General features: G+C 31.8%; 1 protein-coding gene across 4 annotated transcripts in view; it reads right to left on the bottom strand.

Annotated features, from left to right (window-relative positions):
• LOC118199566 (telomerase protein component 1-like) overlaps positions 1–18538 on the bottom strand; it is a 507852-nt gene that overhangs the window by 432772 nt on the left and 56542 nt on the right. For all 4 annotated transcript variants that reach the window (XM_085808431.1, XM_085808432.1, XM_085808434.1 and 1 more), the window contains 3 exons: positions 17013–17270; positions 15854–15955; positions 254–414 (listed from right to left, as the gene is read on the bottom strand). In XM_085808431.1, the coding sequence (XP_085664557.1) occupies positions 254–414; positions 15854–15955; positions 17013–17270 (521 nt within the window). The remainder of the gene's footprint in view (positions 1–253; positions 415–15853; positions 15956–17012; positions 17271–18538) is intronic.

The following is an 18538-nucleotide window of genomic DNA, read 5'->3' as shown; positions in this document are numbered from 1 at the left end:
TTAATTTTATAATTTCTGCATGCCATCTTACCAGATTTAAACTGATGATCTACAATCCGGAAAAATTGATAATCCGGAATCGCCGAAGTCCCGATTAAAGACTTTTGACTGTATAAAAAAAGTCTTGTATTTCAACAGTTTCATATTTTAAAATTTGTTTTGGTAAAAAATTTCAGCAATTAATCAATACATAATTTTTTTAAAATATAAAATATAAATTAAAAAATATAGGAAATAAAAATTAGAAAAATACCTTTTTAATTTTCAAGTTTCGTATTTTATTCACTCGCAATAAATAATCCTCATCTAAATCCAATGAAGTTATTTTTTCTGCTGTTCTAGTATCATCACCTTCTTCCAAACTAAAGCTATATGCGGGCATTTCAAACAAATTGACCACAAGTACCTTAGGACCTAAAAATACATATTTTAATTCAAATAGATGCTACTCTCTGTATTATGCAAGGCATTTAAAAATAGTTTTCATAAATAGCAAGATTTTTAAAACACAGTAAAAATGCTAGTTTTAAAAATTCTAAACCACTTATAGAGTGCACACCTAAAAATATTTTTTATGGAAGAATTTTAACACAAGATACGAAATGACTAAGCATTTAATCGCTGAAAGAAACATGCTCCATAATACAGGGTGTTTATAAAGTCCCAGAACCATTTTCATGTTTAATAACTCATAAAATAATAAAAATAGATTAAAATTAATAACATAAAGGGTTAGATAGACTCAAAAAGTTTCATGACCCTTGTCAATGAACTTCCCCGTGTGCCCCCTTTGTCGCATGGATAATATAAAGTAGATATTCAATTTCACGCCAGGTACCACCAAGCATGTCGGCACCCACAGAGGCTATTGCGGTTGTAATTCTGGCTTTTAGGTCATTAATGTTCGACACTCTCCTCCTGTAAACGTTGTCCTTTACAAATCCCCAAAGGAAAAAGTCCAGCGGCGTTATATCAAGTGATCTGAGTGGCCAAGGAATTGGACCTCCTCGCCCAATCCATCTTCCTGTAAAATGGTCATTCAAAAGAACTACGAATGATGGTACCTCAATGAGGTGGTGCACCATCTTGTTGCAAAAAGACATGTGGCTGAAGCTCTTCTAGTTGTGGAAATATGAAGTTTTCCAACATGGCTAAGTATACAACTGATGACACCGTCTGTTTTGTACAAAAAAAAAAAAGGCCCAATGATTCGGATGTGCATTAGTCCACACCACACATTAACCCCTTAACTGCCGCGGGCGTATATATACGCCTTGCTCAGCCGATGCGTTAACTGCCCCAGGTGTATATATACATCCTTCCAAACTGCTATCATTTGCTTTGCGCTGCTACACCTAAAATTATTCGCAAAGTTAACGCATCGGCTACGCATCTGGGGCAGTTAACGCATCGGCTGAGCAAGGCGTATATATACGCCCGCGGCAGTTAAGGGGTTAACCTTTGGGGAATTTCTTTGTGCCTCACGGTATTCATGGGGCCTTTCAGATCCTCATATGTGCACATTATGGCACATTAAAAGAGAGGAAAATGCAATTAATAAGCAGACGATATTTAGAAAAGTACAGATATTTAGACTGAAAAAAAATTATCTGAAATTAACCACACGCGCAGACGATATTTACAAAAAAAAAAAAAAAAAAGATATTCAAACCTGAAAAGGAAAATATATAAGTTATTCTATCAATAAATGCCATAAGTTTGTTTATACCTTCATTATTTTATGAGTTATTAAACATCAAAACGGGTCCGGGACTTTATAAACACCCTGCATAATACATGTTAATGAAAAAATAATACATCAATATACAGGTGCTAGATATTATATGTTAGTATATACAGAACATAGTCTTTAATCCGGACATCTATAATCCGGACCTCAAAGCTACAAACTTTTTGCACATGCGTACCGTTTACGCGTTTAATGTATAACAGATGGTATAAGCTAGGCTAAAATTATCTAATTTCTATTTCAGTTAATGTTGCTGATTGCGTTGTTCCTTAATCTTCGAATTGGATCCGGCTTATTATTTTTTGCAGACTTATAGAACAATTTTATAAAAAGTAAGCTTAAACTTTCGATTATGTCAAAAAGAGTTTCTGATCCTGGAGCTGCCAAAGGATCTACAAAGCGAAAGCATGTTTCGATGTCCATCAAACAAAAAGTGGAATTGCTGCCAAAAATAGATAAAGGCATGAAAAAAGTGACAGAGAGGTTAGTGAAAACGAAAAAATTTCGATTGACAAGTTAGTATGTATTTCCGGCACAGCAATTACAGGACTTGAACAGTGGAACTTTGTAACTGAAAGATATTATGTCTGTTTATAGAATTAAAGAAAAACTATTAGCACATAAAACGAAGCAACTTAAATAATTTACACAGAAAGAAATGTTTAATAAAGTAAACAAATAAATATTAAGCTATTTTTTTGTAAATTTTGATACCCTTTAGATCATAATTGCTCTTTATTTCATAAATTATGGTTTCATATTTTTAATTTTATAATTTCTGCATGCCATCTTACCAGATTTAAATTAATGATCTATAATCCGGAAAAACCCCTAATCCGGAATCACCGAAGTCCCAACGAGTCCGGATGAAAGACTTTGTATATGTATATAGTACGAGTTTATTGGTATCAGAAATCCTAATTATCCTATCTGAGGTAAAAGTGCAGGGGAAATAGATCTGTAAAATTGTAAAGAAGAATAGTCCTTTTAATTCCTCATTTTAATTTGACTAAGTGCCCTTCTTGGAATCTAAAGTGCATCATATCTGAAAACTGACCTGCATTATGTCATCTTATTAATCCTCAATAAAGTTAACTCTTGTCCAATCTCTGTTCAAAATTTAAGCAAAGAATTCAACTCTACAAATACCCCCTTATTGAAATATGCAGTACCTTCATCCTGTTTGCAGATGCCACTCAGCTCACCATTTTATCTACTGTCTCAAAATGTGATCACTTATGTAGAATTGTAGGGGTGCTTGTCACACACGTAGTAATGTGTTAAATAGAATAAGTGTCCTCAGAGTTCATCAAGAAATAAAAATATGTCATGAATCTACAGCTATTTTTGGTCTGCATCCTAAAGTATTACAAAAAATAGAGCTATCAAGGTCACAATGACCCTATATATGTGACTTTCAATGTGTTTATGTGTGTGTCCATGAAAGTTACCTATAGGAAAAGCCCTCAGTGCAATTTGTCTAAATTATCACAATTAATACTGTCCACTAGGATGTGAATCGCTTTACAACTGCAGCTGAAGCTAAATTACTAGACAGCAAGAAAAGAGGGGAAGGAGGTTTTCAAATCAAGTTCATCCACCAATAAATCGAAAGTGTGTGGTGCAAATTTTTTGCTTCGAATTTCAGATGGTTATGAAATCGGGTTTGTCAGCTTAAAAGTTAAACATCATTGAGTGCATCATCAAACTTGCTTTCTTGGCATCAAATATGGAAATTACGCTGTGAATTCATTATATAATGTTCTAAAAGAAGTAAAAAGTATTATTATTACAAACTGAGCTTTTAATAATTTAATACCTTCTTTTAAATAATATTCAATTGATAAGTGAGTAATTTTAATGTTGTTTCACGATTTATTTGTAATGCATTTAACGTTGCTTAACATGCTTAAATCAAGTAATTTATCAATTTCTTGACAAAATTGTAAATGCAGACAAGGTTGGAAAACCCTAAAAATATCCCAAATTATCACTATTCATAAGGATAAATTTAGCTGTCGATTATTTGATGCAGCAAAAGATTTTCCTGTAGACAAATATTTGATATTCTTTGAAAAATGATACAGCAGAAAAGGTATTTCCGCCAAAGATAAACTAACTATATTTCCAGACTTTTTAAAAGGTGAGCCCTACTCATTTTACATTCACAAATGTGTTGAAATTGAGGATATGTATGTATTTAGAGAAAAATTTTTAATTTACTTCTCTATTCGGAAAATATTACATTTGATGACATTCGGTTATATATAATAAATTTAGAGTTATTGATAAGTATTTCCATCACAATTTAAAATTAGGTTCTGCTTTTCATATAAAAGATAAAACTCTTATTCAGCTTTTAACAAAAGGTTTGCCAGAGCAGTGTCATACATACAAAATATAAGTTTACTTCAAAATTGGATTTTGCAAGCAAAAAAGTTTATTTCCAAATTCAAGTTCACCTCAAAAACCAAAAAATGCCAGTAATGTGCCCAGATTTGCTGTTCACAGGCAGTCCACGCTTTTATTATCCATGATATAATACTCCAAGATCAAATTACCCTAGATCTTATGTACTTCAAAATTCGGTCAGAAGACATGTTCAGCCACCACCATTGAAATACCCAAATTCACAATATTATAGCCAACATTCGCAAATTATAGCCCACATTAGAACCCATTAAAAACAAACTTTACCTAAAAAAATACAATATTTTACGTTAAATGTTATGGCAAGAAATAACTTCCCTGCTACTATAGATACAGTTAGTCAGGTTAATGAAATTTTTGACAACACTAAGTTGTTTTGATAATTTGAAAATTGAAAATGAAACTTCAATAAAGCTATTGTCTTTATTTGAAGGTCTTCCTGTCCCTAAATTAATTAAATTTTCATTAAAATTGGAACATTAAGTAATGATGTGATATTTTATGTTGTTAATTCTCATTTAAATTATTTATTGTTGTCTTCACCTTGTGTTTGCTTAAATTACAACTCAATTTCGCTGATTATGCATGTATCAATTTAACCTTCCAGCACGTGAGCTATGCACAAAATTTACGACAAATTCGGGTTTTAATGCACACTTTTCGCATATAGCAGCCGAGGCATCTGAATGTCATTTCTATTCTTCCTTTGAACCCTTCCCCACATCATGGAATGTGCCAAAGGGAAGTCGTATGACATTTTTTGTTTTTTTATTGAGCTTTTGCACTACATGGCAATTTTTTCATAAAAATTACGACACGCACGTGGTCGTGGGGGAAAATTCGGAACACACGTTTTCTCAAATATTTTGTAATTTTGTGTTATTAATTGACGTGTATTATTTTAATTTGTATAAATTTGGGTCTATAATTTTTATATTGGTTTTCATGGTAAAACAAATATGTGCAACCAGCTAATTTTGCTCGCATTCTTCAAGAATTATCTGATGAAGAAAAAGAAGACAAGGAAACTTTTGGATATGAGAATAACAGCACTGTTACCTGAGTGAAAATGATGGCCTAATTTTTATTTTTATATATGATAGGAATAAAAAAATGACCCCATGTAATTGCAAAAGAATTGTTCTCAAGTGATGGTATTGGAATTGAAATAACAAGAGCTGTAATGATCTACAAGAGATTTTTATGTCTGACAAGTTGATTCGATGATAAATCAACAGGGCAGGACAGATGAATAATAAAACTAGCTTGGATTTTAAGATATAATTATTAAATTATAAATTTTTATAGCGAAATATATCATTGCTTTTCCACCTGACTGATTTGAAAGTTTAAAAATAATTTACTATCATTTAAATGTGACATCATTTGTATTTTGCAGTAATAAAGTTAATATTTTATGTTTTAATAAATTTATCATCAATATTCACTCATTTTTGTCATTTTTCATGCCAAAAATGGTAAAATAACAGATGTAAAAAATTCCCAAGCGCGCGTGCTGGAAGGTTAAGAGAAATATAACGAAAAATGCAGGTCTAAGTAATTCTTTTAAGAGTAATTTCTTATATTTACATAAAAATACTGAAAATGTAAAAACTGTTTTAATAACATTGAAAACAATGAGCATAAACGTTCCTATGTATATGACCAGTTGAAAGAATTATTAAATACTTATAGTCATATATTTGTGAAAGTAAATATGATGGGAGTAATATTAAAATATTTAGCGAACTTTCAAGACTAATATTGACTTTATGTAACTTATTGACCAGGGGTGACCAACCTGCAGCTCGCGAACCACATGCAGCTCTTTGAAAGATTATTTGTGGCTCTCGATAAATGTACCCGAGTTCCCTTTTCATTTTTGTGTTATTATATATTACAAAATTATTATCGTTCCGTGTGTGTTTCAAAATGTCTTTTAAATTATTACTCACAAAAAATATGAAAGACTAAGTGCAACGTTGCAACAAATTTCATTTCCGTCCAAGTTAAGAATGATATGACTCATCGAAAACTGTGCGAAGGAACACAAACAGTGGCGTAACAGTTCGGTTCCTCGGATTTGCTTCCCCTTCGACTAGTGAATTATGAGAAACACATGGAAGTCAAGGCTTTGTCCGGCCGATTGCTTCTCGACAAATTACGATCTATGTAATCGACAGACTCCAGACCGATTTTGAATTTCTAAACTTTCATTGCAGCGGACAGTTGACATTGTGCTCCAGAGGAAACAATTTGCATCACTCGTGCTACGGATATAATTTGTAATCTGGAATTTTTTATATGTTAAGTATAATTTGTTTCATAGTATGTAACGTGCTGTTATTGTTTTAATGACACAAAACTTGTATTTTCTAAATTCCTTTATTCATTTCCAGTTCTTTTTAAAATATGAAGACAGAGAACAAAAATAAAAAAAAGAAAAGAAGAGCAAGAAAATAGAAGATTTAATAATGAGTGGGAGGAAAATGTCTTTTTTATTGACAAGAACGGGAAAGCATAATTCTACCATCAAAAGTTATAAAGTTAGGCTCTTACGTCAACATTATGAAACCAATCATCCTCAGTTTTCTAATCAGTATCCACCAAATTCCAAATTAAAATCAGATGAACTTGCTTCTTTAAAATCAGATTTAAATACACAAAAGTCAATTTTGATGACCTTTAGCAATCAAGCTAATAATGTGGCTGAAGCCAGTTTTGTTATTGAATGGAATATTGCTCGTGCAAAACGTCCGTTTCATTGTTAAAGAATTATTAGATTTAGTAGAACTTTAAGAGTCAACTCGCGGTGTCAATATTAAAAATGCATTAGATTCCATAATGAAAACTTTTTATGTGCCTCTTAATAAACTTGTAAGCATTGCAACTGATGGAGCTCCGGAAATGCTAAAAAAAAAAAAAAATGGTCTTATTGGGCTTTTAAGATATGATTTTCAAATTCCACAATTCATACCGATTCATGGCATAATTCACTGAGAACATCTCGTTACAAAATATTTAAAATATCCTGATGTTATGAAAACATTGTTACACATTGTAAATTACATTCGCACCAATGCAAAAAATCATCCACAATTCAAAAACTTCCCTGAAGAATTAAAGGAAGAACTTCTAAATGACATTAATTTATTTTCCATTGTTAGATGGTTATCTGCTGCAACGTATTAAATCGATTTGTAGATTTGTTAGATCCAGTAACTGCATTTCTAAAAGAAAAGGAATTCAGAACCTATTCAGAATTAGATGACGAGTGGTTACAAGACTTGATGTTTTTGACTGATGTCATGGAACATTTGCAAACACTAAATTTACAATTGCAGGGGAAAGATAAAATAATATCTGACCTCTCGCAGTGTATATTTAGTTTTCAAACTAAATTACAACTTTTCAAAAGGACATTAAAAATAAAACATTTTGTCACTTTCCTCGAATTAAAAAAAAATTGTTCCAATATTAAACAAAAACTCAATGAGTATATAAAAAAGCTAGAAGGAATACTGATGGAATTTCAAAATAGATTTCAAGACTTGAAATATTTTAAATCGTCTCTTGATTTTTCCTCAATACATTTGAAATTAACATAATTCAAGGTGAGTTTTCCATTTCCAATATAATTATGAGCCAAAAAGCATCTGGAGAATTAGAATTAATAGAGATGCAAGAATATCAAGTTCTACAATTAAAATATAAGTTGACGCCGATTACTGAATTTTGAAAATTTGTACCAGAATCGAAGTATCCTGAATTAAAAAAAGTTATTTGTTGAATTATTTCAATATTCAGAACAACGTATTTATGTGAATCATTTTATTCCACTTCAAAATTCGCGAAACCCAAACACCGATCAGTATTAACTAACCAGCTACTCAAAAAATTACTCAAAAGTGATGTTCCCAATTATTCACCAAATTTTTAAGAAATATCAAGAAGTAAAATAAATGTGTTTAATTTTTAAAATTCAAATTCAATGCACATATTTTGTACTTTTATTTATATGTTTTCAATAAATATAATTTCAGTAAAAAAACTTTTCAATATCTTTTTTGCATACCTTTTAAATACTTTTTTAATTGCGGCTCGCGAAAAATTTCAAATTTTGAAAAATGGCTTGGACTATCAAGGAGCTTGGCCACCCATGTTATAGACCATATAGAGCATACCATATAATTACAAAACAAATAAAAGAATTATTAAATGCAGGTATCATAAAACCATCATCTAGCTCTTATGCTGCCACTTTAACCAATAAAAAAGATGAAATGGAGAAACTAGATTATCTATTGCTTACAGGAAACTTAACCAAATTACTAAGACAAATTCTGAAATACCTAAAACAGATGCAGTATCCGACCATTAACAGATGCAAAAGTGTTTTTTTATGTTTATGGTTTTACGTCTGATTTTTATGTTTATGCATCTGGTTATTGGCATATAAATTAAATGAAAAAGATACTAAAAAATTAGCATTTACAAACAAAATTGGTTTTTATGAATTCAAGAAATTATCTTTTGGCTGTAAAAATTCCCCAGCTGGTTTTCAAAGAGCTTTTAAACAAATTTTAAATAAAATTCAGTTTGTTTTATATTATTTTGATAACATTAAACTATTTTCACAAATTTTTGAAGAACATTTAAAATATCTTAGTGAAAAAGAAAATATAAGGTTAACACATCCAAAGTGGCATTTTGCCAAAGCAACATTTTCTAGGCTACGAAGTTCAAGCTGGAAAATATCAACCCAGCAATGTAATATTGAACTTATTAAAAAATTAAAAAACCCCTAAAAATGTTAACGTAATTACAAAGATTTCTAGGAAATATTAATATGTACCATAAATTTATTCCAAATTATACAAAAATTAGAGCCCCTCTAACAAATTTACTTAAAAAAGATACTCCATATAAATGGACAACTGGATGTCAGACCACCTTCAAAAAATTAAAAGATGCTGCAATTGCTAGACCGATTTTTAGACTATTTAAATCTAAAACATTCGTCATGTACACTGGTATGCAAAAATTAAGGACAAAGTTGAAAAAATAGCATATCAGTGGAATGAAGAGGCAGAGAGGACTGAAAGACCGATCAGGAGACCGACTAGGGTCTGGTATGGTAGCATATATGCAGCTAGACGTAATGGGGGAATGTCAGAAGGGTATAAAGATTGCTGACGGTGTGAGCTCAACATTTCCCTTGATATAAAATATAAAATTTAATAAAGATAATATAAAATATAATAAAGATACTTGATATAAAATATAATAAAGCTTCTACTAATGTTGAAACTGATATGTTATCTAGATATCCTATTTGTCAACATTTGTGGGTACAAACTAATTTATAACCATTAGAAAAAATTAATGATCATTAAAATTTGGATAATGCTTGGATTCCTTAGTATACGAAAATTAATTATGTTTTAACGATAAACAAACGAGGATTGTATAAAACTGAAATACCAATAGCTCTCCACATTAAATTGCTTAAAAAACCTCACACTGATGTATCCTTAATGCTAAATTTGTTATCTCCTCAATGTTACTTGGCAGGAACAATACAAGATATTAAATTATTGTAAACATTGTGAAATATGTTAGTTTAATACGAAAAGTAGACAAAACAAACTTGGCTTAATGCATACACTACCATCTGGAACTGAACCTTTCAAACTGTTATGTATTGATATTGCTAGTGGTTTAAATTATTATAATTCTACAAAAACATATATTCAGATTATTATAGATCATGTTGCTTGTTATATATGGGCTTCTAAAAGTGTTAACTACTGATACTTATATAAATTGTTTAAAACAAATTTTTCAGATTCAGGTTCCAAAGAAATTCTTAATTTATAGAAATGCTGTATTTACTTCATCAAAATGTAAGCTTTTTTTTTTTTTTTTTTTTTTGGAAAACCATAATGTACACAATTACTAATTACTGCTAATATATCACAAACTAATGATAAAATAGAAAGAGTTAAATTCTTCTCAAGGCAATATTGCAAGGACAAAAACCAAAGAATACAATACATTATATTCTGTAAGAAAATTTCCACCATCTTACTTGATGTATGAAAAGTTACCTCATGATTCACTAATCAAAAATCAAGAACTGTATCCATCAATTGAATAATCTAGGAAAATTTAATGCGAACAAGTAAAATGTATGATACACATATTAAAATAAATAATTTTAAACCTGATGATTCAGTAATGGATGAGGAATTTCAATATCCTAACATTAGAAAATTTTTCCTTTTTCACGACCTTACAAATTTTAAAATAATATCCTGCAGTTACTTTTGAAATAGTAACCAAACTCTCCTCCTTAAAAGAATTCAGAAATTGTCCATTCTACTAGGCTCAGCACACAAATTTAAATTAACTGTTAGAAATTTTAAAAAATACCTCTTGCTATTAAAAATTAAGTTTTGTTTTCCAAATTATTCGGTAAAATTGCTTTAAACCTATTTAAAAAGTATTTGTAATTTGGATATGGCATTTTAACCTTCTGACGACTCAACCTGACTGTGACAAATTAATCCAGAATTTCAGTTTTTCCCAATCTAGTTCCTTTCCTATCTTTTATATCTTCCCAGTTTTTCCATTAAAAATTTTTTATGTACATCCCTCAAATCCCGCAGATTAGAACAGGGAAAACTCTAAACAATGTTTTCAACCTGGCCACTCCTTGCATCTTGGCTATCTGCCTCTTGCACAATTACTCCTTCTATCCTCTCCATAGAGAATGCAAGCAGTGACACTACATGCGCGTTGTCCCTCTATGTATACTCCTAATATTGAAATTAATTTTTTTACAAGTCAGCTATCGCTATGACTGCCTGAGCATTTCACTGGTCACATTCCTTTAGCCATAAATTTTGAACAAAGTGCTACCTTCCCCCCCACACAAATGACACACAACTTTTTTATATATTATCATTGCAGAGTAATGTAAAATTTTATTACAAAATTTGTAACACCTACCTTAAGAATATCAGGTCTTCATCTTAATTTGAATTTATTCAAGTTTCTATTTCAATTGTAAAATATTTGAAAACTTTTATGGCTATAAATCCTAAATAGAATATTTGACATATTAATATAATGCTAGCAGACAGTTAACTTGTGTAAGGAACACAGATTTTTGACTTGCTGTTGTATTTAAGCATCCCACAGCCATAAGTAAGTAGTTGTGCTGATTCATTTGTAGAGGATCTGCTTCTTTTTCATCAAAGTTTATTTTATTATTGCCATGTATTCTCTTACTTTTCTACGCTTATTAATACGTAAAGTTTATTTGACACTGCTTTGCAATAAGAATAAGTGCATTGTTTTATAATGAGTAATTAAGAAAATGTAAGTCAATTTTAATAGAAATACATGATTAACAGTTTTGAAATGTAAAAATTAGCATTATAACACTCAAGCGAAGATTTTCAAGTACTGTGAATTTTTACAGTATTTCAAGAAAACATTCCAAGAAATTTAAAAGCTTATTTTTTTACAGAAAATGAAGTTATAAACTTTAAAAAACTCATAATCTACATTTAGTTCAGATATTATACAACATATTTCCCACAATACTTCTAAAGTACATTTTTCTGTGTCATTTTTGTATGTTCAGATATGAGAAAATTCGTGAACAGAATGAATGGGCAGACTGAAACCTACAGGCTAATCCTTGAAGAAAATATTTTCTTTTCCCATTAAAAAAGCCCACATTGAATATATTGCACAAAATGCATCCTAATGTTAATGTTCTAATGTGTTTTATAAAAAGACTTTTCTATCATCAAGCTGTTTCCCCTTTGAAAATATAAACAATATAAAATAAGAAAGAAAACTACTAACTTAAATTTAGCAATAATCCTTCTACTTCGTCATTTTAATTTGGCTGTGTCCCCTTCTTGGAATCTAATGTGTGTCATATCGGAAAACCAGCCTGCATTGTGTCATCTTGTTAATCCTCTAATGCAGTTAGTCCTTGTCCAATCACCATTCAAAATTTAAACACAGAATTCAACTCCATAAATAACCCCTTTGCTGAAATGCACAATCACTTTTTTCTCTATTTCCTTCTGCATGCACATGTCCTTCTGCTCTCCCTTTTATCTACTGTCTCAAGATGTGATCAGATATATAAAATTATGGGGGTGCTTGTTGCACCCATGGTGATGGCATATAAGCAGTTAAATGGTAAAGTCACTGAACATTGGTCGTACAATACTGGGTTCAAATCCTGGTGAATAGGCTGGCTGCAGAGCGTTTTCGTGGTTTTCCCCATATATAACATGCATATGAGCCACTTTCTCTTCGAAAGTACTCCACAAAAGCATCCTTCCTTTAGGTAGATGGTCCTCAAGTGCTTTACCATAATTAAATAAAACCAAACCCACAGTGATGTGTGAAAGGGAATATGTGTCCTTAGAATTATACATCAAGAAATAAAATTATGTGGTGATTCTAGAGCATATTTTTGGTCTCCATATTTCATCCACTATTGTGCATCCTTTCTGCATGCCAGCAACATCTACAACCATCTTAGCATGACCAAAATATAATTAATGTCTTCTCTCCCACACATCCTAATCTATCAAAGATCTACCTATTTATATACATATATAGAGAGAGAGAGATATGGATACACAAATACACATAAACTTAGGCCATTTGCATCTGCATTTTTATTAATCTTTCGTAGCTTGGTGTGACATATATTAATATGACCAGTATTAACATAATTTCTCTAGCTTTTTAATGATTTTTTTAATCAAAGGGCAGAGCCACTCCCAAGGCCAGAAGTGGTATCCATTTTATTGTGGAGGCACCTAATAGGCAGCCACCATTACCTCCCATGAAGGAATGGACAGTTACAACCATGCCTTCTCCGGCATTTGAACCCAGGCCCTTCTCGGTATTGTAATCGGCTTCCTAACCACTATACCATTTGGGCAGATTTTAATGAAATATGGCATATACATCTCATCATGTAATATCTCCAAAGTAAAAAATAAATGTTTTTGATAGCTATCTATTGCTTCTAACACAGGACATCCAAATATTTTTTTTAGCTTGTTTGCAGAAGAGAGCTAGCTGTGGGTGGCATAAATGAGTTAACTCACAGTCGTTTTATTTCAATGGGAACTTTAAAGATTTTATTAATGTGGATGACGAAATCATGCCAATATGAATGCAACTTATTGGACAAGACTGTGAGAAGGATCAACATAGGTCACAGTGTGAATAAGGGGACTGCGGTAATGTAGCACCTTTTACAATGAACGTGGAATGAAATGAGGATACCTTATCCACATGTTGATTATTTAACGAAAATCTTCTTGGAAATGCTCTCAAAAGCAAGAAAGATATCGAATTGTGAACTGTGAAACTAATGCTGAATCGTGTTCTGTGAAACTAAAAGTCTGATTCATACTTGCCAACCTATGACACTCAAAAATCAGGAGATTTTTTTAAGAAATCAGGAAATTTTTCACAATGTTAAAAAGACTTTTTAAATGATAAAAATATAGTTTTTAATAATGAATTAACTTTAAATAGTAACTAATTCTTAAATGCAAGCAACAAAAAAATACCTTACACATAAACATTTTTATTACTTGCATCGTTTAAGGAAAAAAAAAAAGACACTTTAGTTTTCGTACAAATGTTATAAACAGTGGCAGATTTTGCTTTCTTTAAGAAAGAAACTTCATAATTTTGTTCACAGCAATTACCACGTAGGCCTGTTTTCGCTAATAAAAGTTTTTCGAATGTGTCATCACTAATATTAGATCTAAATTTAGTCCTCGTTTTCGTAACACTGAGAATCCTCTCACACTCTGCATTACTATAGGAAACTGTCAAGATGGTAACACAATTCTAGACAGTTCACTATATTTTACAGTTCCATCAGCACCTTTCACTTTTCCAATTAAACTCCATTGGGTGTCAATCCTAGCTGATTTTATAACTTCATCCAAGTTTTCTAATTGTAAACTGCTGTTATGCAGCTGTTACAATTAGAAAACTTGAATGAAGACTTGGATGAATTGTTTCAATTTTTCCTTCCTTTTAGAACCCCTTTCAAGATAATAATAAATATCAACGATGCGTTCATCCACATTTATGGGTAAAGAAGCTGCCCCTTTTTCAGCTGCTAAATTTAAGAGGTGACAAGTGCACCTCATAATCTGAATTTTTCTTTTCTTAAGATGCCTGCAACACCAGTCTTCCAAGCCTACCAATACTGGTGCATTATCGGCACCAGTGCTAAGCAATTATCCAGAGGGCCTGCATTTTCTTTTAAAGTTTTAATAATTAGCTGTGCTATATTAAAGCCTGTCAAATGTCCTTCTAAAGTAGGAACATAAAGTAAACTGCACTCAATTTCTGAAGACTCTGGATCAGAAAAAGAAATAATTGGATACAGTTTTGAATCGGTATTATTACTTCCATCCGTAGAGAGGCAGAAAGGAGCTGTTTTAATGCTATCAATAACTGAAGATTTATTTTTCAAACCCATTTCTTTAACAATTGATCCTGTTTTGATTCTTGCACCTTGAGTATTTTTTAGCGATTTCACTATCGGGAAACATTTTTCTAAATAAAGCTGCAGCGTGATCCGATGCATTCAGTGGCAGGATGTGCTCCAGTAAAAAGGCAGAGAACAAACATTCTGCATTAATAACTTTTTGGTCCTTTGTTTCCCAAGAAAAATTTAATTTTCCGTTTTTTTAAAAACAACTCATGTTATCCTTGTGTTTTTGCGTACGTACATGTTTGAGAACATCCGCCCTTCCACCATGCGAAATCGAAAAATCGCAACGACGGGCGGTACACATCGCAAATTTATTACATTTCTTTGAGGAAATAATGGAATGAAAGTCAACTGTGTACGATTTTTGAAACGTACACGAGTATTTCACTTTCTCGCAGACGTAGCAAAAGATGATAATTTCTAAAACTATTTCCCTAAGGCACATGTACTCGCACAACTCTGGACAAAATGAAAGAAATAACTAAAGCACGTCCAAATAACAACTTACTTAGTCCTCATTGGCTAATATATGCCAGCTGACACGCAGTGGAGCTCGAAGCCCATTGGAGAACTGGAGAACGACGTTTCTGGATACATATAATGCTCTCACTCACAAAGCAGAAGCTATCTGATTAGCAAGGTTTTGTTTTAGATAAAACGTAGAATAATTCAATTGCTTTCAGACATACAAAAGCACTTTGTTTTTATTCATATAACAAAGTATTAAGCAAAGTTGCATAAAAGTCGTGAGAAATTTTAAGAATAAGAAAATGTCGGGAGAAATATATCGTAAATCGGGTTGGCAGGAGAGCGGTCGAAAAGCAGGAGTCTCCCGCTTAAATCGGGAGAGTTGGCAACTCTGCTGATTTTTATCAAATTCTTTTTATACACATTTCATTAATATAGCTGAGGATAATGACACGAATTTACTTTATGTTAAATATACCAGTTACTACCCAATTTCTTTTAACAGGTTTCCATTTAAGTAAGTCTTCTTATTTAAGAAATTCCTAATCCTCCGATCCTTGAGAAATTCCTTATGGGGTTCTACTATAACAGTTATTTTAAAAAACATGAAAAAACTAAGCATTGAAAATGTAACTCACCAAAAAGACCAGAAAACCCCTCTGAAGAAGTCTGCTTAGCTGTGAAAACACTTTTTCTAAGAAGAGGCTTTGCATTTGCACCAAAAGTAGAAGGCATAGCAGCTAAAAGATGATTAAAAAATATAACAGCAATGCAAAGTTTTTCTTTTTTTTTATAAATTTTATGTTTAGTGAAATTGAAACACAGGACATAACAAAAATAATGGTCTCAATTTTAAGGAGTGATAAAACATGGCAAAAAAAAAAAACAATTTTTGTAAAATAATTTCTAGCCAAACATGAAAGCATAAACACAGCAAAGTATACAAAATATGGAAAACAAAAAGTCATTTTAATGAAAGATATTTACAAGAAATAATGTTTGATACTTACAAGAACTGTTCAAACAAATGTCCAACAGCTGCAATACATGCATCACAACAAAGATGAGGATCTCATTTACGATACACATATTTTTCTCAAGACCTTATTGCTAGAATCGGCAGCAATGTTGCAAATGTACATGACATGCCATACATCTTCCAAAGTATATGCCAATCACCTCATTATTGTTACAAAGCATATATTGCAATTTGTTGTCATTCATTTGAATAATTCTAAATATAAAGTGTAATTTTTTGTAAATATCAACGAATAAAACAACTTTTCACTCTCCATATTCTTCGTATTATTGTATTTCTCTGCTTACATTTGTAAGCACAATTGTAAATTATTCATTGTTATTAGAGAGAATATCTACTGATAAATGGCAACAGCTAATTTCTGGATGTCATTCTATTTATTTTTTATTCAGATGAAGTACGCTTGAAGCGTATATTGGTAGGATGCAGTAAGAACGTATGTTATGTACGTTTACGAATACGTTACGTGTAGGTTATTAAGTAAAGAGTACAATTTATCTTTAAATAAATGTTTGTTTGTGTTTTAAAATCGTCTTATGAGTGATTAATTTAACTGCAAAAGGAAGCTAACACATTTCACATTCTATCATACATTTTATTATAAACATTTTTATTTTTGCCATGTTCTAGTATCGCTTAAAGTTCATAACCTGAATTCTGTTACATTCTTTACATGACTGAAAACAAATTTCATAATTCAAAACAGTGTTAAAGTCTAATTATTGAAAATGAAGTTTACGAAAAAATGTATTACTCACAAGAACCAAAGGATAACACAGTATTGGAGAACCCAGGAGACATTGGAGAAAAATGAGGCGAGTTTCTCAAATTTGATGCTAAATCTGCACTAAAAGAAGTTATGGCCCCTCCAGCAAAGCGTGGCTGAACAGCAACTTCTGAAACAGTTGTTCCAAGTTCTGAAAGCACTGATTCATCTGTATAGTGACAGGCTGCAACAGCTGCTCTAAAACCATCTCGTGGAGATGATCTGAGAAACCTTGCATCCAAATCAACATCTATATATTAAAAGAATATAATACTGCACTTACTTAACAACTTCTTGTCAGACATTCTACAACAATACACATGAACATGCATTCAAAACTTTAAGAAGCTGCAGAATTTGATGAATTAACTTCTACTGATTTTGAATAAGTTAAAATATGTGCAACAGAAAGCCAGTGAATATGCACATTTCTGATTCTTCCATTGCGAGGATTCATGCCAACTCAAAAGCATGTCAAAAAGAAATTAGCATTACTTATAAACATAGAAATCCTGAACATCAAAGAATAAATTTACAAAATTATGAGAAATTTTTCTCATACCTTAAAGACATCATATGGATGATTTTAAACAACTAAGGTTTAAAGGAATGTTCAGAGAAGGCCGCAAAATCATGTTCTTTCAACATCCTTTTAATTATTCCATGTGTTAATGTTTTTAAATTTAAAAAAGTCTGGGCAGGCTTTGGAGCTGCATTGCAAATGACTGCAATGTGCTCCAGCTGCTCACTGACCATTATACCAAAATTTCCCATCTTAGGATGAAGTCTAACAGAGGCTGACAGACCAAATGGCTTCAACCTCCTCCATGACTCTAGAAAAAGATTGATATTTAGTGGTAATACCAGAATGCAGCTGATGGCACACAACCAGTCAATTTTGAAGTCACCTGTTAGTGGCACAGAAGGATATCCCACCAAGCTGTGGATCATTGTGTCAGTTACATTGTTGAATGACCACTCATATGCATGGCATTAACCAGAGAACACCGTAAAAGGTGTTGTAAAGATCCACCGAAATTGGATGGAAAAGCAATGAGTTAATATCTTGTTCTGCAATAAGAATCAATTCAATCTGTAACTGAATTCCAGACGTCAGCTCATCTGGCGCAAAAGCTTTAAGGTGTACCAGCAGGAAAGCATACAAGAAAGGTATTGTTGTGATGTAGTGGTAAAGCATAACTGATGGAAGCAGAGTTACAGGTGCTAGGCCATGTCATCATGACTATTGTAAAAATGTTAAATGAGTACTCTCTCATTCTCTGATGCAAACGAGAAAAAAAAATTCTTTTATGGATGATAATGTCGCACCTTATTAAATCACAGCACTAGAAAAGCTATCAGAGCAAGAATAGTTGTGAAATTGACTGGTCTACATGTTCCTCAGACCTCAATCCCATCCAAGAACTCAAGAACCTGCAGGTCACAGTCCATTACAGAAAAATAAGCCCTGAGCCATTCTCTAAAGATGGAATACAAAAATCTGTCCGAGTACCTTTT

This window comes from Stegodyphus dumicola, chromosome X1, assembly GCF_044657685.1.
Source record: "Stegodyphus dumicola isolate Sdum_Otavi_A_Nest chromosome X1, ASM4465768v1".
Lineage (NCBI taxonomy): Eukaryota > Metazoa > Arthropoda > Arachnida > Araneae > Eresidae > Stegodyphus > Stegodyphus dumicola.
Note: the sequence above shows the minus strand (reverse complement) of the source record. Positions and strands in the feature narration are given on the sequence as shown.